Genomic DNA, 26,838 nt, shown 5'->3' with positions numbered 1-26,838 from the left:
GTACCTAAAAGGGGAATGCATGGATGTCAAATTGATGAGGCGAGGACTTTGGTGGTTTTGTCCTGTGCCAGTTCATTTAAGATGAAGCTGAGCTTTTTAGACTTCCCTTTGCTTAGTGTTTCTAGCTGGTGCTGACCACAAATATATTTGGTGTGAATTGGAAGGCAGCAGTGCAGCAGAAAACTGTGTTTTTCACTCCTCGAAGGTCAGGATGTGGTGCCAGGCAGGTGGGAACATTCGCCTCTACTGTTACAGATGTGGTAACTCAATTTGTGGTTATGGGGGCCTATCATCCAGCCCATAGCTCCTCCATTCCCAGAGGGGCCCCTGTTTCAGCTTCTTCTGACTTTTAGAGCAGATTCCTGTACAACTCTGGGTGGAGGATTCCAGCTTCACCCGCAGTTACCCATTGCACTGAATTTGAAGGTGGTAAAAGTGACAGCAGCTCCTGTTCTCTGTCAGATATTCCTTGTTCTCATTGACATTTAGCTTCCCTGGCTGACTTCCAGTGACTTGAGGCTCAACACTAGACCTGAAATGGCCTGTGTGGACCACTCTCCTGGCTCCCATGGTTGCTGAGGGGTTCTTCACTTTCTCATGAACCATTTCCTAAAAACAGCTCAGGAGGGACATGACAGCAGCATGGGATTCTTATCTCAAAGACCACATAGTTCTTTTCAATAAGATTTATTGGAAAAGAGTTTCTTAGAGCTCCCTTTGGAGTTTATTAAAAAAAGGCTTTCCATTGGCTGGCTCAGTTCCCTAAATATTCACAAAAAGCAGGGGGCTAGAAAACTTCATCCGGGTCTCTCATGTGGGTGGCATGAGCCCAAGATAGACTCACTGCTTGCTGCCTCTCATGATGAATTTGCAAGTAGAGGGACGAGCACTCACATCAGGTCGCACTTTAACATACTGTGCCACAATGCCTGTCCTATAGCCTATAGTCATTGTAGTAAACTTGGCAGAAACAGGTGATCACCAGGATATTGCTAATATTTTGGTAAGGACTCTTTGAGTCTTTTTTTCAGTGCACATGAGAGATCTTTAAAAAGTTTTAGGAGAAATGTATGTCTTGAAAAAATTGTGTGGATTTCCAGTTTTTGCATCAATATAAACTTATGCTTTGATTTCATTTTCCATGAACTCCTGAAGTATTCTTATATTGATATCTATGTACACATAAGAATACATTTAATTTGTTATATAAGAGTTTTCTCTCTGTAAAGGATTTCATGAATACTTATCTCTAAATGACTAGTCTGTTTAGTCTCCAGCTTAAACAATATTCCATTGCATAGATATGCAATTTATTTCACTCAGTCTCTTACTGTGAAACAAGTAAAAACTTGAGAGGTATTTTCTCAGTCTTCTCAACTTCCTTTGCTTATTTGTTTCCCAAATTTCCCCATACCTGTGGACCCACTGTGGCTCACAAAGTGCTGACATAAAGCAGAATCTTGATCTCTATTCCAGATAAGCCAAACCGGCTGCTGCTTTTTCATGTACTTCTCATACACACTGAAGAAGGAGAAGTACATATTTAGATGTTGACGTTTTGACCCCACTTGATCCTGATCCTCCTCTCTGAGTAACAGAGGTGAGGAGGCCAGCTCAGCACGGGCAGCTGTCAGGAGCACTCTGCACCTAGGGATCCGCTCCAAATTCACCATGCCCAGGAAACCACCGCTAAAGATAGGCTGCTCATAGCAGGGGACCTGGAGGACTTGTGAGGGCTGTTCTGAAGGGTGAGAAAGGGTGGGACAGGAAAGGGAGCAAAGCCCGATCTCGGCTCCAGAAGCCACAGTTTGTCTAGGTGCTATGAGCCCCCTAATTTAGCTCTTCGCTTTCCCGTGAGACAAACCACTGCCAACCTCTTTTCCGGTTGCACTTTGCCTGTAGTAAAGCGTTACCATCTGAAACTTCTCCATGAGTTAGAACATTTACGTTGTCAGGGACTGAGTGTTCTTGTTTTTCAGCCCCTTCTGGCAGTTCCCTGCTTTTATGGTGTAGTCATGGTGAAACCTGAGTCATCTGAAGACGATGGCTGTTGCCAAGGTGGGGGAAGGGGACGGAACAGCCAGGACTGAAGAGCTCCAAACTGTTGGGCACCGCTGGCCCCTGGCACCCATTTTGACAGGAGTACTGCCTCACCCCTAATCGTGTTAGGACAAATTACTGCAAGTTGCACAGTCCTAATTAATACTTTCTGCAGCAAATGTGTTTATAGAGACGGCAGCAAGGTCCCAGGTAATTGCATCTTTAGAGTGCTAGGAAGCACGCGCCAGGATTCTTTTTCTCCCACTTCCTTAGGAAAAAAAAAAGTCCTCCGTTTCCATTCCTATACACTGGACGACTGCCCAGGAAACACCCCCGTTTGGTGTGTGTGTGTGTGTGTGTGTGTGTGTGTGTGTGTACCCTTTCTCTAAAATTCTGACTCATAGTCTGGAAGACAATGACTGATTTTTTCCCACTTCACATAGCTGCTATGAATCTCGGCTCACAAGGATGGGCCTGTTCGTGCACTCTGGGCTTGGTTGGTAGTGCGCTAGTGTAAATAGCCCGAGGAGCCAGGAGGGCCGGGAAGTGGGTTCCCTCTGTTCTCTGCCGGGAGCAGGGCGCTGGTGTTTTTAGGAACTCTGTTCTGTTCACTCCCGCCTCCTGGACTGTGATGCGCGTGGAGGGGTGGAGCCACCAAGTCCCGTCTGGATTTAGAGCTCTCCGCTTTTAGGCGCGCCCATTTCAGATTGCTAAATTTCGCAGTATTGGGGGTGGAGAAAAAAATCTGGGAAGAGGTGGCGAGCTGCACCCCGCGGCGCCCGCGAATTTCCCCCGCAGCGGAAGGCAGTCCAGGCAGACCCTGGCAAGATGCAGAGCCCACGGCTGCTGACCGCCGCCCACCTTCTCTGCGTGTGCTCCGCCGCACTGGCCGCGGCCTCCTGGTAGGAGCGCGGCGCGGGCGCTCGGGCTGGGCGGGTGCGCCCCGGGCCGGGCTGCGTGGTGTTGCGGGGTGCTGCGGGGGCCACACTCCAGGCTGGGCACAGGGGGCCCGCAGCCCAGCCGGTGGCCGGGAGGTTTGACCCTAGGTCGCAGCAGGGTGGCTATCCTCGGGACTGTTAACTTTCTCTACCCTTGGTGTTCAACGTTTCTCAGGCCATCACAGCTTTCTGAAGAGTCATTTTTTAGTCCCTCTGTCTTTTGCTTCTTCACGTTTTGCTCCCAGATAACCTGCTTTTCTCCAGGCATGATTTAATTTTTAATTTCTAAACAATATGTCTCAGCTTTGGCATTATGTGGTTGAGGTGACTAACCTGGGTTCAAGTGCAGATACTGGAGGAAGATAACTGACATGAGCTCCCCAGATCATGGAAGCGGCCCTGCTCCTTAGAATAGAGTTTTTCAATTGAGTCCTAACGCTTAGCTCAGGAAGAGAGCATCATTGCTTGCACGACCTGTACGGTCAGCCATACCTGGACGTTTCTCCTCTAGCAGTTTGTTTTCTATGATCTGTTTCACCCACTGTATTGGTAAGGTGATGCTTTTACCTACCTTGGGTGCATGTTCAAGCATAAAGTTTGTAAAAGACACAGGCAAAAACCCTAGTTTTTTTCCTTCCCCCCTTTTAAAAAAAAAAAAAAACCAAAAATTATCCTGCTTGGATGGGTTTTTTTTTGCACGGAAACTTAAGAGTCTTGAACTTGGACCGTAACTTATGCATGCTCCTCTGTACAAGCCAGGCACGCAGTGGCTCCTTCTGTGCTGCTTGGGGATTACATGGTGGGATTATTGTCACAGGCTTGCGGCTGTGGTCCATTCGGAGTCCTGTCTTCCGCACTGGAGTGCCTGAGCTGGAGTCCTGCCTCTGGCTGTGGCCTCAGACGTCAGCTTTTTGCTGATGGGGACTCCAAGAGGCCTGGGTGGCAACCCAGGTAGCTGAGTGCTGCCACTCACAAAAGAGACCCAGGCAGTGTCCCTGGCTCCCTGAAGTCCCAGCCTGTGGGTGTTTGGGGAATGAAGTAGGAGATGAGAGCTGTTTGTCTCTTATCTCTCAAATACATAAAAATAAAATGAAACAACACCTTCCTCTAATAGTGGAGCATGAGTTATTGCATTGAAATTGATTTGTTGCGTTTACTGTTGTTTCAGTAGCATTTACATGCTGTTGCTAAGTTGGAGTCACTGCTCTTGGCCCAGTACGTGGAGTCTGTTTCACTGTCTGTGAAATTTGAGGGTGACTATAAAATGCAGATGGGAGAATGAGAAAATATGTTTGTTCCCTTCTTGGGAATTCTTTAGGCCCCGGTTTCTGGTGACAGCTCCAGGGATCATCAGGCCTGGAGCAAACGTGACGGTTGGCGTGGAGCTTCTGGAACAGAGCCCCCCACAGGTCACTGTGAGGGCAGAGCTGGTCAAGGTGAGGTCAGACTCAGACGTGTCCGTCCTGGAGGCAGAAGGTGTCTTCCACAGAGGTAAGAGCAACTGTGCAGAGACCTCCCTTGTGCAGTAATACCGGGGCCGGGCTAGCAAACCACACGTTAGGTAGTTTCATGGAGTACTCCCGAGTCACAGTGGCTCCTGCAACATACATTCTGAATAAGTAATTCTGTCATTCTCATTTATGTCAAGTCCAAAATGGTGTTCCTGGGCACTCATCCGAGTAGAAGCTCAGAGACCCGGGTTTCTCTTCATGGGTGGCGCCAGCATCACTGACATGTGACTCCATGACTGTTTGTCACTGAGGAGCTTGTGGACTCAGCCAGGGCCCAGCTCCCATCACCACCGCTTGGATTCTCATGGAGAAAGACACTGGGCCACACAGGCTGCACACCCTCCGAGGACAGGCTGTCGCTGATGAAACTATGTGGATTTGCCATGGAGGATTTTGCTACCTAGACTTTTGGGGAGGGAAGCAGTAGCTACACAGTAATTCAAATCCAGTTTTGTGGAATACAACTTTAATTTTTAAAGTAAAAAACAGTACCATGAATATGTATTTTTCAAAGGGTAAATAATTCTTATTTAGAGCTTCGGTTCTGACCTGGCCCCGTATTGAGATGTCTGATTTTTCAGTATGAGGGGAAGAATAATTTTCTCTTTTTTGGGAAAAGCAATAAATATTTAAACTTTTCTCATTAAAATGAAAATTTATTATATATATATATATATTTTTCTAATCACAAGAGCAATCAATGCTCAGAGCTTAAAACTTGATAAATACTGGGAAGGAAAGGAAATAAACCCAAATCACTGGTAATCTTGCCTTCACCCAAATATAAACACTGGAGGAACGTTTGGAAGTTTGTCAGGCCAGAAAGCAAGGCATAGATTTCTATACAGTTAAGAGATTTTTTTTTTAAGTCATTGCAAGGCATATAATGAAGGGTGGATGGGATTCCACAAGTGCTCATTAAATATTCACTGTCTACCAGTGGAGAGAGGTTAAACCATCATGAAGGCAGAAAACATGAAGGGAGAAAACAAGAGATTGTCGACATTTGTGGTTCTTTCCTCCACTGGAAGTTGACTGCCTGGGTAAATGTGGGGCACAGCGGGGCACAGTGGGGGGAGTACGTGGAGGCCAGATCACACCACTTTGTCCCTGGTAGAAACCATGTCAGGAAGTAGAGAAGTTTGAGTTCTAGCAGAGCTGTCATACTCAAGTCATTTGATCGTCAGTCTCCCGCTGTGTAACACAGAGGTAATGAAACACTCTGAAGGGCAGTTAGAAAGTTGACAAAGGTCCGTGGTACTCTACGAGACAACTGCTTCTGTTGGAAGTGGTAACAATACTGAAGACAAGGCTGCAGACAGCAACACTTCCTGTTTACATGGGGGCAGATGTCACGTTTCACTGTTGAACTGTCATTTCTGAAAATGAATGAATCTGGATCTGATGATAATAGTGAAAGAAGAAATACCAAGTCACAGGAGATAATAATGAAGGGCATTCCTGATTCATTCTTTATTCAACAAGAATTTGTGACTTTGTCTTGTGTGGTAGCTTTACTGCAGTGCAGAGCTACTGAGTAACATAGGTGGTTCTGATGGACATTTGGACTCTGCTGGATAGTTCCATGCTTGGTTCTAGGATTTCTCCTGATGTTGTCTTTTCTGCACTCTCCTTCATTGGCCTTTTCTTTCTCTCTCTCTGTTAAAGTTGAGTTGAGGGGGAGAGAGAAGGAGAGAATGTTTCTCCCACTAATGTACTTCCCAAATGGCTGCAATAGCTTGGATTCAGCAGGGAACCTGGAATTCCACCTTGGTCTCTCACGTGGGTGTAGGGCCCAAGCACTTGGACCATCTTCTGCTACTTTTCCAGGCACATTAGGGACCTACATTGGAAGCAGAGTAGCCAGAACATGAACTAGAACTCCCATGTGGAATGCTGGTATGGTAAGCAGTGTCTTAGCCCACTGTACCATGATGCTGGCCCTCCTCTATCAGTCTTTTCACTCTGTTCTGCAAGAAGCAGTGTCTGCACAGGCGGTGCCTGCTGTTGGAGTTTGGCGGTTAACTGTAGTTTTAGATTTTTTCTTTTGGATGTAGAGTCCTTTGTAGCCATTTGCAAGACTCAAACGCTCAGGATTAGATTGGAAACAGAGATGCAGGAAGGATCTTTGAGAAGCAAAGAGAACATTCGCTGTTACTGACTGTTGACATCTAGTTACATTGAAACAGCTCCTGCCAGGAGTATTCTCCCCTTTCCAGAGGCCAGTGCTCGTCTATTATCAGAGGCTGACTTATTGTTCTCCCAGCAGCTGCTTCCTGTAATCTTGGGGCTCAAGGAGCAAGGCATCTCTCCCTTCTTGTCCTTACATCCTTTGCTTTGTCCGACTTCTCCAGTTGTAACAATACATAGTTAATGAGGGTTTCTAAATCAGGAGCCATGTTTTATTTCTCCTATCACATAAACAAATGCATCACTCTCTTATGAGGGCCCTGGATTTCAGGTGGATTTTAGTCAGAGTTCATCTCCTGGCAGAGCTAGGTAAGAAGAGAGCAGGTTTTGAGTGGCTTGTTTCCAGCAGTCTTGGACTCCTGAGAACTCCCTGCGTGGGTGGGTGGCAGTGCTTGACCACAGGCTGAATGTATTACGGATTAATTTGTGTCAGAAATGGTAATAACTGAAGCATTCATATTGAAGCATGCACTTGAGTAAAGGCAGACAAGTATAACTTTTTCTCAGGGAAGAGTTCATTTATTTATTTGGCAGGAGTGGAGGTAATTTTGTTTTCGTTTCTACCCTTGAAGCTAGCAGCACTGATTGCAGTACAAACTGATTTTTTCTTCTTTTTTTAAAAAATAATTTATTTATTTGAATGATAGAGTTACACTTTGTTTGCAAGTTAGGGTGGGGAGTGGCGGGGAAAGAGAGAGAGAAAGGAAGGAGGAGAGAAAAGAAGGAAGGAGGAAAGAAAGAAGAAAGAAAGGGAGAGAGAGAGATGTTTTTTCTTCTGGTTCATTTCCCAGATGGCCACAACAGCTGGAGCTGGGCTTGTCTAAGCTAGGATCCAGGAACTTCCTATGAGTCTACCATGTGGGTGCAGGAGCCCAAGTGTTTGGGCATCTTCTGCTGCTTTCCCATGGAGTATTTGCAGGGAGCTGGATCAGAAGTGGAGCAGCCAGGACTTGAAATGGTACCCATGTGGGATGCTGGTACCATAGGCAGCAGATTAATTTGCTATGTCCCTGGACAGATTATTTCATTTCCAGTGAAATGCAGCCCTTTAGAGAGTATTTCTACCAAATTTGGAGGGAGTTCTGTATAGATGTATTCATGCCTCTGTAGAGGAGCAGCTAGATTCTGATGTATATTTTTCATTGTCAGCACTCCTGCCAGCCCGCAACATCAGCAGCCACCTCACTGGCTCTGCAGTGAAGAAGACTGGGTTCGTTATCTTCCTTTGTGTAAAACTTGATTAAGCAGAAAAACAATTGAAGCAACATAGTAAGAGTTAAATGGATACAAATGACTAGAGAGGAGAAGCTGGAATGGCTATTGCTGTCTGTTAAAATTTTCTTTCCTTATCCATCTGAAAGGCAATTATAGAGAGAGAGAGAGAGAGAAAGAGAGAGAGAGATTGAGAAAGAGAGATACTGAGAGAGAGAGATTGAGAAAGAGAGGGAGATTTTGTGCTGGTTCACTTCTCAAGTAGCTGTAACAACCAGTGCTGGGCCAAGCTGAAGATGGGTCTCCCATGTGTTCAGAAGGGACCCAAGCGCTTGGGCCATCTTCAGCTGCTGTTTTCAGGTGCATTTGCAGGGGCCTGGATCAGAACAGCCATGCTCATCCGATGCTCCCATATAGAAAGCTAGTGTTGGAAGTAGTGGATTAACTTGCTATGCAACTACACTACTCCAGCTTTTGGTATTTGAAATCAGATCATAATGATGACAGAAAGACGAATCTGTGATCTATTGTTTCCCTTAGTAATTTTTGTCCCTTTCCTTATTGTGTGATATTGTGAAGGAGTTCTCTTCCAAGTCAAACAAAAGCAGCTAAAAGCATTTGAGTTTATAGACTATGAATGAGAGTAATTCATATGAAATAATTGACTGATTTTGATGTCCTCAGACCATACTTTCTGGTTTATTCCCCCTTTGCATTTTACCATCTGACCCGTTCATTTGTTAACTTTTAGGTTCCTCCCCCTACCCCTTGTGTAAGACTTACTTTAATAATAAAGGCGTGTCCATACCCTTCAATAATTTGCTTTTTCCTTAAAATCTTGGGTCAATTAATGGAGTATTTACCTTTGATTTTTTTTTTTAAGAATGAAAAAATCTGCTTTCTTCACTATTACCTTTCTTGCTTTGATTGAGAGGTATTATATTTTCCATCTTGGTCTAGTAAGGGTGGGAAAAATTTGAACATGAGCTATTAGCTGAAAAACTTGAACAAAATCATCTAATTCAGTTGGGAAGTTTTTCTGGTGGAAACAATGTTCCTGCACATGTATTTCTTGCTTTGTAGATCAAAATCAGTCCCATGGTTTTTAGGAAAGTAGATTAATTAGCGTAGTGTGTGGGCAGGACTCTCAGGGCAGGTTTTCACAGGCAGCTTTGCCAACAGAACTCCGCTTGAACTTGTCATTTCTAATTCTTTTCAAAGAGTATGGGCTTCTCATTCACATGCCTTTGCTGTGTTGTGCATATGAACAGGTGGGTGGGGACTAGTGATAAAGGGTCATGGTGTTATTATAGTCTTCTTTGGCTGCAAAGCCAAGCTACTTGGATGCTGCTGCTGGCCATTCCCACTCAGTGACTGAGTATCTGTGGACAGTCAAGATTTTGGCAGGTCTCAGTTTTTTTTTTGATTAAAAAATTTATTTTGATTGGAAAGTCAGATATACAGAGAGGAGGAGAGACAGAGAGGAAGATCTTCTTTCTGATGGTTTACTCCCCAAGTGGTCACAATGGACAGAGCTGAAGTGATCTGAAGCCAGGAGCCAGGAGTTTCTTCTGGGCCTCCCACGAAGGTGCAGGGTCCCAGGGCTTTGGGGCGTCCTTGACTACTCTCCCAGGCCATAAACAGGGAGCTGGATGGGAAGTGGAGCGGCTGGGACATGAACCAGAGCCTATATGGGATCCCAGTGCTTGCAAGGTGAAGACTTTAGCCACTAAGCCACCTTGCTGGGCCCCAGGTCTCAGTTTTTATTATTGGAAAACAGTGTTTTCTGCTTTATATAAGTGTATTTCTTCTGAGGCTTAAATGAGACCACATACTTAAAGCACTTAGCACATAATGATTGTTCATGAAAATGGTAGGTTTGTTATTAGTAGATGAGAATAGCAACAGTTCAGTTTAAAGGCACCTGTTAGGATGATTTTGAATTGGGGTTTTACACAAGGTACATCACCACGTGGGAATGGGAAGGGCTTTAAAATATTAAATATTGAATTTCCTCGCAGTGCCAGAAACTTCAATGCACACTGTTTCATTTCAACAAGTGTATGAGGTGGACACTATGCTCTTAACTTTGGAGGATCTGAGACTAACAGAAAACAACTTGCTGATGTAAACCTGGTTAGTAAATGGTGAAGTCAGAATTTGAGGTTAATTTTGTCTGGGATTCAGAGACTAAGGTTTTCTTTCTTCTTTTTTTTTAAAGATTTATTTTATTTTTATTGCAATTCAGATATAAAGAGAGGAGGAGAGACAGAGAGGAAGATCTTCCGTCCGATGATTCACTCCCCAAGTGAGCGCAATGGCTGGTGCTGTGCCAATCTGAAGCCGGGAACCAGGAACCTCTTCCGGGTCTCCCATGCTGGTGCAGGATCCCAATGCATTAGCAGGGAGCTGGATGGGAAGCGGGACAGCCGGGATTAGAACTGGCGCCCATATGGGTTCCTGGTGCGTTCAAGTCAAGGACTTTAGCCGCTAGGCCACTGTGCTGGGGCCTAAGACTAAGGTTCTCTACTCTCTTGAGGAATGAAATACTTTTGTTTGTTACATCTAGGAATATTTATGTAATGCTATATGGTCATCTTGTAAAATCATCTTTACTTCAGCTTGTACTAGTTTAGAACTGGGTCTAAGTTGGATCTAAAAACCTGTGAGAAGGAGACCCAGCACAGTAGCGTCACTGCTAAAGTCCTTGCCTTGCACACACCAGGATCCCATATGGGCACTGGTTCTAATCTTGGCAGCCCTGCTTCTCATCCAGCTCCCTGCTTGTGGCTTGGGAAAACGGTAGAGGATGGTCAAAAACCTTGGGATCCTGCTCTCGTGTGGGAGACTTGGTGGAGGCTCCGGACTCCTAGCTTCAGATTGGCTCAGCTCTGTGCGTTGTGGTTACTTGGTGAATGAATCATTGAATGGAACCTTCTTCTGTCTCTCCTCCTCTTTGTATATCTGACTTTCCAATAAGATTAAATAAATCTTACAGAAAAAAAAAAAACCAAAAAACCAGAAACTGTGAGATGGGCCTGGCATGGCAGCCTAGGGGCTAAAATCCTTGCCTTGTATGCACCAGGATCCCATCTGGGTGCTGGTATGTATTCTGGCTGCTTTCCTTTCCTTCCAGCTCCCTGTTTGTAGCCTGGGAAAGCAGTGGAGGTGAGCCCGAATCCCTGGGACTCTGCGCCTGCGTAGGAGACCTGGAAGAAGCTCCTGGCTTTGGATTGGCTCAGTTCCGGCTCTTGCGGCCACTTGGGGAGTAAACAGGTGGATGAGGATCTCTCTCTCTCCTTCTCTCTGTAAATCTGAATTTCTGAAAAAAAAATTTTTTTTAAAGCAAAAACCCGTGAGATGAAATGCTATCTCTCCTATTTTTTAATTTTCTTTTTGGTTGGGATGAGATTTAGTGAATTTCGTTCCAAAGTAAATTCATCAAAAGTGTTTTCAGCTAGGATTTTTAGTGATACAAATCTTGGGAAAGTTTTACACTTGGTATTTAATGAAAACAAGTGCAGTTTGACTTTAATAATGTAGTATGGCTTTATATTTAAAAAAGTGATCATTTGATTTTTGTGTTTCTGTGTGTCAGCTCTATCTTTTCCTCACGTGACTAGTTGTGTTATGTGAGCAGTGCAAAGAGTAACTAAGGCAACCTTGCATACCATTTTTCCGTTATTCTGGGTCCTTTTCAGAGTGGATCTTTCCCCTTTCCAACTTTCTTATTTCTTTAGGGCTTCATAGAGTTTTAGAGTTGGAAGGGACTTAAAAACAAGCTGGTCTCATCATCTCACCTGTGGCAGAGGAGCCTGTACGCTGAGGCCTGGTGCGTGGGACATGCTCTTGGTCAAATCACTTATTGCTGGCAGTGTTAGAAACATATTTCTGTCCTCAAATTTGCAGTCAATAGGGTTTCTATTATACTTGAGATAATTTTTCTAGCATATGGAAGACTGTATAGAAGATCCAGGATTTATGTGCAGTAGTTGATTCTACTCATTGGGAAGATGTTGGGCTGACCAAGGAGATCAAAAATGCCTGCTGTAGGCATACAAGTTTATTTTAGCACAAGATGGAGCTGCTCTTTATGGACTAATGGTTCTGTGAAAGAATTGGGAGTAGGCTTAGGGGCTGCATAGAGCATTCCTCAGAGCATGGTTTAAGTCTGGGCATCTAGACTGTATGTTTAGCCACTGCCACAGATGACTTCTGGCCACTTTAAAATGAGGTCCAACTGCTCTCACTTTAGGATTTCACACTGTAGCCTGAAAGCCAGGAGCATGCCCTTGCATGCCTGTGATGACTCATGGGAGCGCAGATGAGGCCTCTCCCAGGCTTCTGCATTACCTCTCTAAGTTGTTCCCAGAGCCAAGTATTGGCATTAATTTTTCAGCATTGGGGACGCATGTTCTTGGGATTTGATTGTGAATCAGCATTTGGGTGAACTTAAAATGAACACACTGGTACTTGGAACTCCAAGTTAAACATGTGTGACTCCTCTTCTAACACGGAATGAGTCACTGTCCTCATTGAAGGGTTGTGGTGGAAATAAAAGTCAGATCCTGTAAGAATTTGGGCTGGGTTACTGTTGCTTCTTTATATTCTGTTTAGAGTGCTGAAGCTAGTTGTTTCCTGTTACTTCATTATGTTGCTCATTTGCTGTGTGAGAAATGTGAATGAAGGGGGCTGGGGAGGAACTAGAGGAAGGATGGCACTGGAGGAAATCCAGAGGTTCCAGGAGGAAAACATAATATTAAAAGTGCAGGAGACTGCAGGAATCTTTATTTCTTGTTTGCATAAAAGTTCAATATGGTTTGTAAATAGAACTTCTTCTGGCTCTGTGCCTGTACCTTTTATGTCCAGAACTTTACAGATGTCCATTCATAACTGTTCCACCTCTGCTGACACATGTGGTGCTTGGTCAGAAGAGCCATTTCACACACTGGACAAGGGGAAAGTGTTCAGAGGACTGAGCCGAAGGCTGGGAGTGGCAGACCCAGGATAGAGCTGTTTGTGTTTTTGAAGAAATGATTCGCTGTGCTTTGGGTATGAGTTTGCAGATATTCAGGTGGAGATGTCCAACAGATGGTTGTGGAATTGCAGTTGAGGAGAGACTTTAAGGCATTGTTTTCACTGAAATAGTCTATTTGAGATCCTGAACATACAGGAGATGCACCTGAAAGAGCTTAATGAAAAGAATATGACTGAGCATCGAAGCTTGGGAGCAGGGAGAAACGTCAATGAAAGGGACAGGCAGGGAGCAACAGACAAGCACAGTAGATTGAAAATGGTGAGACACCTCGAAGGGAAAACTGTCTGCAGAGGAAGGTTCTCTTAGTAACAAGTTCCCTAGAAGGTCTGAGAGGGGGATGACACAAGGATAGATAGTGGTGACCCATAAGCAGATGGTTTTAAGTTGAATATTGGGAGCAAAAGCAAAGTTTAAAGAATAAATGGGAAGTGAGAAAATATAATTGTGCCCAGCACAATGGCTCAATTGGCTAATCCTCTTCTGGTAAGTGCCAGGATCCAGTATGGAAGCTGGTTAATGTCCTGGCTGCCCTACTTCACATCTAGTTCCCTGTTTGTGGCCTGGGAAAGCAGTGGAGGATGGCCAACTGCCTTTGGGACCCTGCGATTGTGTGGGAGACCTGAAAGAGGTTTCTTCAGATTTGCTCAGCTCTGGCTGTTGTGGCCATATGGGGCATACACTAGTGGATGGAAGATCTTTCTCTGTCTTTCCTCTTTGTAAATCTGCCTTTCCAATAAAAATAAATACATTTTGAAAAGAAAATATAATCAGAAAGCAATGGTGCCATTTTCAAAAGTTTGGTTAAAGAAAGGAGAGAGTGTGCATGGTCTCTTAAAAGGTATGGTTGAGAGGTGAAATTACTAAAATAAAGGGGAAGGGTGAATAATTGGTGAGTCAAACTTGGTGGGAGTAAGATCATAGGGCACAGGTTGAGTGGATAGTCCTTAAAACAAAACCCTCATTCTATTCCAATGAAAGAAGAAAAGAAAAAAAAATGAGTAAGAAAAGAAATATTTTGGGATTTGAAGTGGGCATGAAGAATACAATTGAAATACAGTCTTATGAATATTCTGCCCAGGAAATGGTGGTTAAGTGTTAACAGAATAAGGACACTGGAAAGAGAAACGTGGGCATGGAGATATTTCCTGATTGTGGGAATCTAGGGCTTGTCTTGTCTCGGAGGGAGGCAGCACATGGAGCACAAAAAGGAGGAAAGGGCAAGGTGCGCTTCATGCCTCACCTGCAACTTGGGAGGATGGCCTGAGTTCCTGAATCACTGCAGTGTGAGCAGGAAGTGGAGCTGTGACTCCCCGTCTCCTTGTCTGAGCTAACATGACATCCAAAGGGTGGGGTGATCAAACTTGAGGAGAATGGTGAATCATGGCTTTTTCCTTTTTCATCTGTCCATTTCCTTCAGACAAGATTTATGAGTTGACTTCTCTGCCTTGCCAGGCTCAGAGAGAAATGGGTCAAAGATTTGGTGGCGGGAGGAGCAGCAGCACATAGGTGTGGGGCAAGTTGGTAGGTTTTAGGTCTGAAGAAATGATCTATCTATGAATTCTAATCTGAAAGGCAGAGGGGTGAGGAGCTTGGACATAAATGGAGAGTAAGGTAAAAGACCCCCTGGTAGCTTCCTTCTGGCAGGGCAAAGTTAAGAATTTACATGTAGGAACATGTTGCTGGTGGAAATGATTTAGTACTTAATTATTAACACTTAAATTTCTGTGAAACATGAGTTAAATCTTCCCAGGGATACAGTTAAGACAGTTAACTCTATAATAGAATTTATAATATATTTATAGTTTTGAGTATTTTAAACATTTATTACATGCCAAATTGTGTATGGTACAGCATGGAGTGACAAAAAATATTTGGTGCCCACAGAGTTCTTGTCCGTATACTCTTTTTTTTTTTTTTTAAGATTTATTCATTTTATTACAGCCAGATATACAGAGAGGAGGAGAGACAGAGAGGAAGATATTCCGTCCGATGATTCACTCCCCAAGTGAGCCACAACGGGCCGATGCGCGCCGATCTGAAGCCGGGAACCTGGAACCTCCTCCGGGTCTCCCACGCGGGTGCAGTGTCCCAATGCATTGGGCCATCCTCAACTGCTTTCCCAGGCCACAGGCAGGGAGCTGGATGGGAAGTGGAGCTGCCGGGATTAGAACCGGCACCCGTATGGGATCCCAGGGCATTCAAGGTGAGGACTTTAGCTGCTAGGCCACGCTGCTGGGCCCGTCCGTATACTCTTTTGGAAGAAACAAAATGGATGTCATTTCATGTGCCAATTTCAGCTGATGGCTGAGGTTGCTTAGAGCGCTGTGTTGGCAGTTTCAAAGTCAAGTCTGAGTTTACTGGATTATATAGCTGGACGAATAAGCTGTGCCTGCTATGGGTATAGGAAGATGGATTCTGGTATGAGTGCTGCAAGTGATTCTATTGGACTGAAGAGGGATAGTTACAAGGGGATTGAGCTAATGGCAACTTGGGTAAGAGGGTGGGCATATCCAAACACACACAATAAGGGAGTGGGCATTTAGCTTCACGGCTGAGTTGCATGCATCCTGTATTGGAGTGCCTGGGTTTGATGCTCCCCTTGGATTCTTGACTCTAGCTTCCTGCTAATGCAGGCCTGGGAGGAAGCTGTGATGGCTTAAGTGTGGTTGTGTTCCTGTCATCCATGCGGCAAACCTGGTTTGAGTTCCTGAGTCCTGGCTTCAGGATAACACAACATTGGCTGTTATAGGCATCTGGGAAGTGATTTGGTGGATGGGTGCTCTGTCTGACTCTCTCTCTCTCCCAATAAATACATAAAAAACAAATGTAGAAACACCCAAAATAAGCACACAGTGAACTATAAAATAGGAATGGGGAAGGGCTCTGAGGCTGTGCTTGGGCTACTTGTTCAGGAGGAATCACTGGGTTTGCCTTGTACTCTCTGAGAAGCATAGTGGGTCAGAATGGGAGCACTGAGGCCACACGAAAATTGAACCCTTTGCGACCTGCTAATACTATCTCATCACATCATTGCCAGGGCTAAAGGTACTGTGCTTCAGACCTGCACAGTCTAGTGTGGTAACCCCTAGCCTTGTATGGTTTCTGAGCACTTGAAATTTGACATGGAGTCTGAGTACAAAATTCCCACTTGTTTTTGAATACTTAATATCCAAAAATTCAACAAAAATATAAAAAGAGTATGTATATTGATTGCATTTTTCTTCTTCTATTTTATTTTTAATTTTATGATGCAATTCCATAGTCTCTGGGATTTCCCTTACCCCCTCCCCAAGTCCCTCTCCTCCCATTGATTGCATTTTCAATGATACTATTTTGGATATTTTGAGGTTAGTAAAATGCTGTTGAAATTAAATTCACATGTTTCCTTCTTTAGTGTATTGCTTTAGAAAGTTGATCACTGTACTTGGTGCACAGTAAGCACTCAGGGGGTATTGGCTGGATTGGACCTGGCATTTTCTAGTAGCAGATTTTCATACTGATGTCTCCCTTGTGAGCAGACGTTTGTCTTGATGACTGATTTCAGCTTGAGTGGTTCTTGGACTTAAGCCTCATGTTCTGAGGAAGGAAGAAGTCTCCTAAGAGGAGTACCAGGCCACAGAGGTCACCAGACTTTTTCTCTGAAGGGCCAGATGCTAGATGTGCAGGTTTTGCTGACCTCATGGCCTTTATTACGGCCACTTAGCTCTACTTTTGTCCCTGGAAAGTGGCCATGCACATGGCGTAAACACAGGAGTGGGTTGTATACCAACAGAACTTTATTTATGGAGGCTGAGATTTGCGATTCACGTAATTTTCACTTGTCATGAAATAGTATTCCTTCATTTCTCATTTGCTATTTAAAAATACAAAAACTATTCTTAGTAAGAACTGTCTGACAAGCAAGTGTTCATGTGTAGGCTGTGAATTTCTGACCCTGCTATAAAAAAAACTCCTAGCTCATTTAATAGCTAAGAACCTTGCTGCAATTTTTGTTTTCCATTTAAATTTATCCTAATATTTAGTTTACACTGCACTATACTGTTTACTTCAGTCTTAGTGGGTTTTTTTTTTTTACTTGATTTTTGCTCAGTTGCCTAAATGGAACAAAATGTAGAAAATGTTATGTATGATCTTGATCTATTTGCAAGCAATAGGAAGCAGAAGAGACAGAAAAAAAACTAATGTTAAGGAACCAAAGGAGTTTGTTGTTGCTGTTGGTTTGTTTTGTTTTGCCTGACAGCTGTGTCTCCATCAGTATAGACTGAATTCACCAAATAGCTGCTTATACTTAAAGTGCACATTGTGAATCAGAAGCGGTGTATTTTAAGATTTTTCCATCCACAGATTTGTGATGGAGATCCCTATTTTTCACTTTATCCACTAGTAAATCATGGCTGAATACTAAGGAAATACTTAATAAGCTGGTTAAGAGGTCAAGTTTTTCAGGTAAAAAAGGTAATAAATTTATGTGTATTGCTACATATTATTGAATAGCAAAGGAGTGGCAAAAATTATTCAGCAGCAAATACTAAGTGATATATATGTGTGTGTGTGTATATATATATATATATCTCCTTTTTTTCCCCATAGAGGGTATTTCTGGATCTAGTTAGATTTCCAGTTACATACTGCTCCTTCCCTTCAGTGATCCTGCAGAGCCTTTGGGTGAGGGCAGATATCAGAAGAGGCAGCATATGGTATTACAGAGTGTGTTTAAAAAGTTAAAGAAAGGTTAGTTGTTGTGTATGCTTATTACACAATTTAAAAATGGCTTTGACTCTATTTGTAAATCAAAAGACCAGTGCCAAGGGTGAATCCTTAACACAAGGCTTCTTTTCAGTTGCTCAGGCAGCTTTGGGAAGGAGAAAGCATCTGAAAGAGGTCGGAGATTGATTTTTGACTATACACGAGAATGAGGGAGTTTGACAAAGTCCTCTATAATAATGCTATAAGTAGTCAGCTTCACAGAGTATATTTTTGACCAGTGATTTGAAAGAATGTTATGATGAATTTTAAGAGGTGGCAACTGTTTTCCATGTCTGAGTGGAACCTTGCCAAAGGAAAAAAAATGCTCGCAACAGTTTGCAAATCCTATCTATTTAATTCTCATCCTAGCAACAGTGGAGAAAGACATGATTGCTCCCCATCTACACTACCCCTCCCTTGCCTTCAATTTTATGTTCTGGTGGTGTAAATTATTGCTTAAATGTTAAGAGTTTCAGATAAATCCTGTGCTAGAACTTAGTAAGTGCCTAGAAAATTCCACGCTGTATTTGTAAATTCAAAGGAAAGACATCAAGTTGAGAAAAATGTGCAGGACTCAAAGTTGACTCAAAGGCCTTAACTTGGGTCTCTCTACACATTCTATGAGTTGCTGCCTAAATTCAACAAGAATTAGGGGTGGGTGGACATCTCTGCTCCTGACTCTAACTTGGGTGGAGTGTCTGTTTCTGGCGCTGGGTCTTTCCTGGGTCTGTGAGCGGAAGTGCTGGGATCTGAGTGGAGGAACCAGGCATGCAGACACCTCCCTCTTCCAACTTCTTCCTAAGGAGAAAATCCTACAACTTGACTAGAAGCTGTAGTCTGAAAAAAGATTTACTTTGAAATCAGAGATTTCCTGCATTTCAAATCTGCTGAACCTGTTTTGAATAGCTAGAATGGTTGCCTTTTAGTTAATCAACGTTTAAGATTTATTTGGATTGTAGACTTCTAACTGCTTTTTACTTTCTCCTTGCTTAATGTCACTTGGATAAAAATAAATGACCGTCCCTCCCACCCTCCTCAGTCTTTGTAAATTTGGCCGGAGGTATACTGTCAGCCTAGGGTGGAAAGGAAACACATTGTTTCCTCCAGTCATCAAGCTGACAAAGTAGTCAGCCTCTGATGATTTATCCTGAAGTACTGAAAAATAAGTGTCCTGCGGAACAGAGGGTGCTGGTGGGTCGGGGCACAGCTTATTACATTTTAATTTGGCTTTTCATTTTTATTGCATTGTGGGGCATTGAGGTGTGTGCTGCCCTCAGAACCAGCCCCCTTGTACTGCATCAGCTGGAAAGTCCGCCTTGTCCAAGATTGTACCCTGCTTGTGTGGCTCACACAGGTTCCAGAATCCATGGGTTCTGATGGTTGATTAGCAAGAAGACAGGACCCTGATAACCTGTAGGTCTCGAGCCTGTGTGATTGAGAAAGTGGTGATAGCAGTGTGTACATCCAGGCTGTCCAGGCAAATGAATGCTATGTACAGTGGAAATTCAAGAGTACATCTGCTCTGCTCCCGGAACTGATGGTCAGGGTCCAACAGTGGCTGAGAATACATGCCCAAGAATTGAGCTGCTTGGCTTTTCCGTGTGATGCTGGACGAATACCCTTCACACAGCATATGCCTTATGGATCTCAATTATAAAATAAGTGTAGTCATACCTAGTAGGATCGTTGTGAAAACTGAACTGGTTAAAATGTGTAATGCTCTCAGGACACTCTCTTAGAAACAGGAGGTGCATTTTAAGAATTATTTTCTCTTTCAGTGACTCAGTAGCCACTTGTGCTAGAGGCTACCAAACAGGACAGTGTAGCTTTAGAAGTTTGCAACTTCATCCTGTTTGTTCCAAAAATGTACCAGTTATCTATTATTATGAAACAAACTGCCCCACAACTTAGTAGGTTAAAGCCACCATGGCTTATTATTTCTCATGGTTTTTACCCACAGACTATACACTAGATTGATGATTACTTTTTGAATGAACTTTTTCTTGTTTCTCAATTAATCATTTATTTAATTGCTGTAATAGAATGAACTTATTTTATATAGTAAGCTATAATTATTTATTTATTTTTTGAAAATCTAATTCTATTTAAGAGAGAGAAAGAGATTGTTCTCACCTGTTGAGTCACTCCTGGAGACCCATAGTGGCTGCGGCTAGGCTGGGAGCAGGGCACACTCTTCAGGTCACTCATGTGCGTGCAGTAGCTTGGGCTATCAGCACTGCTTCCAAGGGTCTGCACTGATGTGAAATTGGAGTCAGCAGCTGGAGGTGGGACCCGAGCCCATGCACTTGGATGGGAGATGTGGGCATCTGCAGTGACAGGTTAAATGTTCCTCCCCGTGCTTAAAAAAATGTTCATGCTGTCGGCAGATATTTTTTAAATTGAGGAAACAGTCTTCACATATACTGGCATACCTAGTAAGATATATTGAGCACATAGCAAAATTCTCAATTTCATTTCCCTCTACATATTTAAATGTTTTATTTTTTAAATTTTATTTTTGATGATGTTACATGGTTGATTACAGTGGGAAAAGTTGAGGATTAGGAAAAAGTGGGTGAGACCAATTTTTCCAAAGTTTCTCTCACTTCTTTCTGTATCTGGGAAGAAATGGGGTGATATGGGGAGAAGCCACATCCAGTCTGCTAACTGCATCAGTACCCAGGGATGGGGAACTACCACCTGATGTCACCCCAGGATCTCCAATGTGGAGCATGCTTTGAGGGTTCTGCTTAAGTAGTTTTGATGGTCCTGAAATGCTGTTAATCTCATTAATCCAAGCATGAGGAAATTCTTCCAAGGTCTATTGGTTGATATAATCAAACCTTAGAGTCTCCATTAGCCCAGAAATTTGCTGTCAAAGCTTGGCTTGGGTAGTTAAACAATTTGTTCTGGCCTCCTTTCTCTGCTGTGGTACCAGATGTCCTGTTCAGGCTCCAATGGACTGCCACATGTTCTGTGTGCATCTGAGTATGCTGTCCACTGCTCTGTCTAAGCCACTGAGAAGACCCAGTTCTAACACATGCATGCCATGGTTGAACCACAGATCTTGCGATTCTCCCCGTGGTTGGAGTTCTGAATCTAGCGGTTCAGTCAGGAGGATTTCCAAAGAACCTCTTCTGAAGTGATCCCAGAGCTGACTTTTGTGTGTGTTTGCCAGAACGGAGTCCTGCTCTGTCTGTCACCCACATTAGCCAGCATACACACTGGTAGCTGCAATTGCTAAGACAATTTTGTCTCCAGCTGAATATCTTACATAAACCAATGGATGCTGTGGTCCAATCCAATCCTGCCCACAACACACTTGGCCCTCATGTACTCCAGTGGGAGCTGCAGTCTAGTCAGAGCAACCCTCAATAACTCTCACCAAGCCTCTCTCGGCCCTGGTTCTTGTACTTGCCAGTTTGTACAGCACACCAATCCAGTTTGTCGCACATCCTATTCAGCTCTCGTACACGTCAATGGGCATTGAAACCTAGCTCAACCCTACCAACCCCACTATCCAGCCCTCACTCATGACAGTGGGTGTCATGGCCTGACTAACCAGGTTTGTCACAGCCCTGGTTCTCATGCTCAGCAGTCAGAGTTGCAACCCACCAGAGGGGTGCCCACAGTTTCCTACTGGGCCCACTCCCAGTCCCGGATCTTGAACTTGCCAGGAGATTTTGCAGTCTGGCTTGACAGGATTTACTCTCAGTCCCAGCACTTGCCAGCTGATACTGCGGCAAACCCTAACCAGCCTGCTCTTAACTCTGGCCTATGCATGCATCAGTGGTAACTGTCGGTTAGCCCAGCCTGTCTCTCCCCATAACCCAGTTCAAATGCAGACCAACAGGTGTTGTATCCCTGCCTGGCCTGATCTGCCCCCAGTCTCAGTTCTCAGGCTTACTAGTGGGAGTAGTGGCCCAGCAGAGGAGCCCGTATTGCCCCCTTCTGAGATTGACACTCCCCTCCCAGGTCTTGCATGTGCTGGTGGGTGCTGTGGCCCAGTCTGGCATGGCCTACCTCAACTTGGAATTTGTGGGTGGGAGTTGTAGCCTGGCCTGGCCTGGTATTCCCTCAGTTCCAAGTTCATGCTGGTGGGTACTACAGCCTAGTTCAGCCTAGCCATCCCCCAGTCCTGGCCCTAATGTGAACTAGCTGGTGTTGTGGCTCAACCCAACCTATCTGGCACCCCTTCTTGGTTTTTAGGTCTGCCAGTGGGTGTTATGAACTGGCCCAGTCTGGCCAGCCCCCAGACCGACCCCCGTGAATGTCAGTGGGTACTGTAACCTGGCTTTGTCTGGGCTGCTCCCAGCCTTGGTTCTTTTACTCACCTACAGAGCCTGCATCCTGATAAAGGATTTCCCCAACTTTCTCTGTTAGATCTTTCAATGGCAGATCTTGTATCCACCTGTAGGTCTTTGGCCTAGACAGACCCAGTCTACCTCCTGTCCTGGCAGGAACAGTGGTCTTGCCCAAGTGGCCTACACCCATTCTGGTTCTTACTGTTGGATACTATAGCTCAGTCATACTGGTCCATGCCCATAGACAGCTTTTGTGTGGTTCAGTGGGTACTGAGACCTGACCCATTCCACCTTATACCCTCCCTGGCTCTTGCAATACCAGTGGGTGCTGGAGTCTAGCCCAGTCTGGCATAACCCAGACTCAGTCCACATCCACGCCAAGGGACACTACAGTCCTGTCCAGCGCAGACTGTCACCCCCATTCTGACTCTTGTGCTCACCAATGGGAAATACGACCCAACTGGGGCATTCCTTTAGCTCCCCAAACACACCTGTTCCTGCCACAGATCTTGTGTGTTTCACTGGTTGTTCTGACCCAGCTTGACATAGCCCATCCCTCATCTTGGTCTTTGCCATTGGATGCTGCAGCCTGACCTGGCCCTACCTTCTTCAGTTTCAACTCTCACTGATGGGTGCTGCAGCCCAGCCCTACCCTATCTGCTCCCATCCCTAGCTCATGCAAACTGTGAGATGTGATAGTGTAGCCCAGCATGACCCGCACTCTAGCCTGGCTCTTGCATATGCCAGTGAGCTAAGACTGGCTTGGCCATGCCTGGTCTGCCCCGTCCAAAACCAATCCACTCACTTGTTGATGGGTGGAGCTACCTTGCCTGGCCTGACCAACACATGCCTGAAACACATGCTCACCAGTGGGATCTATGGCCTACCAGGGGAGTTTTCCAAGTTCCCCCACTCAGCCCACTCCCAGATCCAGATATCACCTGTATCAACAGGTGCTAGACCCTTACCTGGCCCATTCCCTCTGTGCTGGTCTTTGTATGAGCTGGTGGATGTTACGGCCCATCCCGCTCCACACCCTCTTCTAGGGTACATCTGCAGGTGCTACAGCCTGGACCAACCTGGCCCATCCCCAACTCCAGCTCCCATGAGTGTCCGAGAGTTCCATGGTCATGCCTAGCTCAGCCCATTACCACACCAGCTCTTAAGCAAACCAGTGGAAATTGCAGTTCCACAGGAGTGGGCCCACATATCCCCTTGCCCCAAATCTGTCCCCAGACTTGGTTCTCTCTTGTGCTGATTGGTGTCATGGCCCAGCCTAACATTACCCGTCCCTTGTTCTGACTCTTGGTGGGTACTGTGCCCTAGCCTCCCCGTCAGGTAGGTCCCCAGCCCTAGCTTTGATGTGGGCCTGTGAGTGGTGGTCAGCTGTAATCCATGCTAATTAGCCCAGCTCAGGTCTCCCATGTGGGCTGGTGCACTTGTTTGACCCACAAAAGTCCTGTGGCTTCCCACTCCAAACCACTCTGTTTCAGACCCCTTGCTTACTTGTATGTACTGTGGCCCTGTGTATGAGAGTCATTCCTCACCTGCAACATAGTCCCTCAGTAGTCCTTTATCTCCCACATTCCCTTACCCCTTTCCCTGATCATTCCACAGTCCCTGCACCTGGGAACGCATGGGCTTCCTGTCCAAGTTGACTAGCACTCCACCCTAGTATGCTAATCCAGGACTCCACTCTCCCTTTCCACTGGGATCAAGCATGTGGGGAAATCCTCAGGGTCACTCCACCTGACTAGGCATGAACCCCCAGGTTCACACATGCCCCCTGTGGCACCATTCTCATCCCCTAGTCCCCCTGCAAGCCCACACCCCCAGTCCGCTACAGCTCGATAATAGCAGCCCGGAGGAAGTCTCAAATGTTTTAAATGTTTCAGCTCAAATATTTCACAGAGTCTTACTTTTAAAGGATTTATTTTAGAATTTGTTTTATTGGAAAAGCAGATTTATAGGGAGAAGGAGAGATTGAGAGAAAGATCTTACACCCACTAGTTCACCCCCTAAATGGCTGCAACGGCCAGAGCTGAGCTGATGCAAAGCCAGGAAACTCTTCAGGTCTCCCACGTGGGCATTAGGCCATCCTCCACTGCTTTCCAAGGCCAGAAGCAGGGAGCTGGATGGTGGATGGTTGAGAGTTCCCAGTGGAGCAGCTGGGACACATGAACTGGTGCCCATATAGGATACTGGTGCTCAAAGATGGAGAGTTAGCTTGTTGAGCCATGGCTGTGGCACCAGAATCTGTAATTTTTGCTTGTAGAATGACCAAAAATATTTTTAAAAGACAAATTTATTTTCTAGTAAATTGCATCATCTCTGCTTCTATTGAAGGTCTCAGGGATGTACATCATGGTGTGGTGGGTAGAGCTGTCTCTTGGGACAGCTGTATCCCATGTCCAAGTGCCTGGTCAGATCCCAGCGGCTGTACTTCTAGTCCAGTTTCCTGCCAATGCATCCTTGGAGGCAGCAGGTGATGGTCCATGTGACAAGGCTCCTGGCTTTTCCCTGGTCCACCATTGACTATGGCAGGCATTTTGAGAATAAACCAGCAGACAGGAAATCAATCTCTCTCCTTGTCTTTGTTAAATAAACACTAAAAGGAGGTCCTACCAGGTTAGTCCTGCAATGTTAGTACTTTTCAATTTCATTTCAGTTCAATGTAGACTATAACTCTATTCCAATAAAGTAGCTTAATGAAGAGAAGTTTTTTCCTATGAGTCAAGATTCCCCCAAAGCGTAGCTGGGTATGTGAAGGGGTCTCAAAACATAGAAAATTTGCATCATGCTTTCCCCAGTTTATTTATCTATTTCTTTGAGAATATTAATATGAGTGCTAACTCTTGTCTACTGGTTCACTTCCCTAATGCCCACAAGAAGTGGGGCTGGTCTAGTCTGAGTTTGCCCATGTGGCTGGCATGGACCAATGATTTGAGCTGTCCCCACCCACTCAGGGTCTTCATTACCTGGAGGTAGGAGCTATAGCCAGGAGCCATACCAAGGCACTCTGATGTTGGGCATGGGCCTCTTAACTGCTAGGTTGAATGCCAGGTTCTCACATCTTTTAATTCCATTCTTTATGAACTTTTTGAAGTTTTCTCATGTATCCAGAGGAAATAAATCAGTATGTTAAAGGGATACCTGTGCTGTTGTGTTTGTTACTGCTTTAGTCATAGTAACTAATGGGTCTAAATGTTCTTTCATGGATAAATGGGTGAAGAGAGTGTGGCATATGTAAATAGTGGAATACCATTCAGTCTTAAAGCAAGGGTCATGTCATCTCTGACGACATGGAGGAACCAGGAGAGCATTATATTAAGTGACATAAACCAGGCACAGAAGATGCATACCACATGATATCAAAGAGTGAAACGGTGGTTACCAGCAGCGAGGGGCCTGGGAGGATGGGAGAATAGGTCAGAGGACAAAACCTTCAGCTAGGAGGTAGGTGTTCAGGAGATCTTACTATATGTGATGGTGAGTGCAGTTGTAATCACTCATAAACTGGAGGTGTGTTAAGAGTTTAAGAATTCTCACCACAAATAAATATGTAAGGAAAACGTATATATTAAGTAACTTGATTTATTAAATTCCACAATGCACATGTAAATATATCTCAATGTATGCCAAGACTCATCAGTTAAAAAGAATAAAAACTCGAAGTTAGATCATGCACAAATTAAACCCGTTCTGTAACAACATTTTATTTACCTAAAAAAGATCCTAGACAAATGCTGGGTCATGGTGTTTGGATGAAGTGGCACTTGGGACATTCACGGCTGGGGTTCACCTGTCCCAAAAGCCTGCCCAGTCTGACCCAGCCTGGCCTCCCTCTCCCAGCCTGTGGACTTGGCCTGTCTATCTCTCTTGCATCCGTAGACACATGTTGTTTACTAATGTTGCTACCACTCTGTCAGGAATACTGTTCCTTTTTTTCCTTACCTGGAAGCTTCCCCTTTTCCTACAACCCTGGACACATCATCATTTTCTCTAGATGTTTCCTCTTGATCCCTCCAACATGCTCATGGTCTACATCAGGCTATACCTGTTGAGCTCTTGTTTCTTTCCCTCTTCACAACATTTTTGTTTAATGTCCCATTCAGAGTCCTGCTCTTTGCTTGCCATGATGAGTTATTGGATACACTGATTTGTGCTAGGTGACCAATGATGGTGGCGAATTGCTTTTCTGCTCCTTAAAATATATTTACATTTCACTGAGGCCCCTGGGGGCAGTGGTGCTTGAAATGGGTGTGTGCACATCTAGGAGGACACAAGACCATTTGTACAGGGAAGGATGGAAAAGTCACTCTTTAATTAAACAAAAACAAGATATTAAAGGTTTCCAATATTTAATATGTTGATCGAGAAAGTGCTTGTAGGTAACAATAAGTGCAATTTGAATCTGGTAGTGTGGACTACACGTTTTTATTAACGGAGTAAGGATTTGAAGACTGCTGCAGGGGCATACTAATATCCTCAGAGGATAACTCTTTAGACTTCTCACACTATAAGGGCCAACACACATCGAGTGTTCCCTATGTGTCACACACCATTCCTCATACTGTACAGGCATCAACAGATTCATTCTTCACAGTTTGTAAGGCTGGTGTCATTATCAACATTGTTTTGGGGGTGGGTGGGTAACAACGTCGAGCTCCAGGACCTGGTGACTTGTTCAGGATCCAAGCTGGTGTGTGGCAAATTTATGATAGGACCGATGGGATCTAATCGCAGAGGCCAGTTGCTCATAATGTGCTCCTTGCCATGCTGTGGTACCTCTCTGCTCCTATATGATAAACCCGTCTTTTTCGTTGTAATTACATGAATAAACAATTCTTTTTATCTAT

The 26,838-nt window shown here is 44.6% G+C and overlaps 1 protein-coding gene across 1 annotated transcript in view; it reads left to right on the top strand.

The window, feature by feature from the left end:
• Positions 1–2,671: 2,671 nt before the first annotated feature.
• CD109 (CD109 molecule) overlaps positions 2,672–26,838 on the top strand; it is a 128,927-nt gene continuing 104,760 nt past the window's right edge. Inside the window, exons 1-2 of the mRNA XM_058661363.1 lie at positions 2,672–2,942; positions 4,297–4,469. Coding sequence (XP_058517346.1) covers positions 2,869–2,942; positions 4,297–4,469 — 247 coding nt within the window. The 5' untranslated portion in view covers positions 2,672–2,868. The remainder of the gene's footprint in view (positions 2,943–4,296; positions 4,470–26,838) is intronic.

Source organism: Ochotona princeps, chromosome 1, assembly GCF_030435755.1.
Source record: "Ochotona princeps isolate mOchPri1 chromosome 1, mOchPri1.hap1, whole genome shotgun sequence".
NCBI lineage: Eukaryota > Metazoa > Chordata > Mammalia > Lagomorpha > Ochotonidae > Ochotona > Ochotona princeps.
This window is presented reverse-complemented; position numbering and strand designations above follow the sequence as displayed.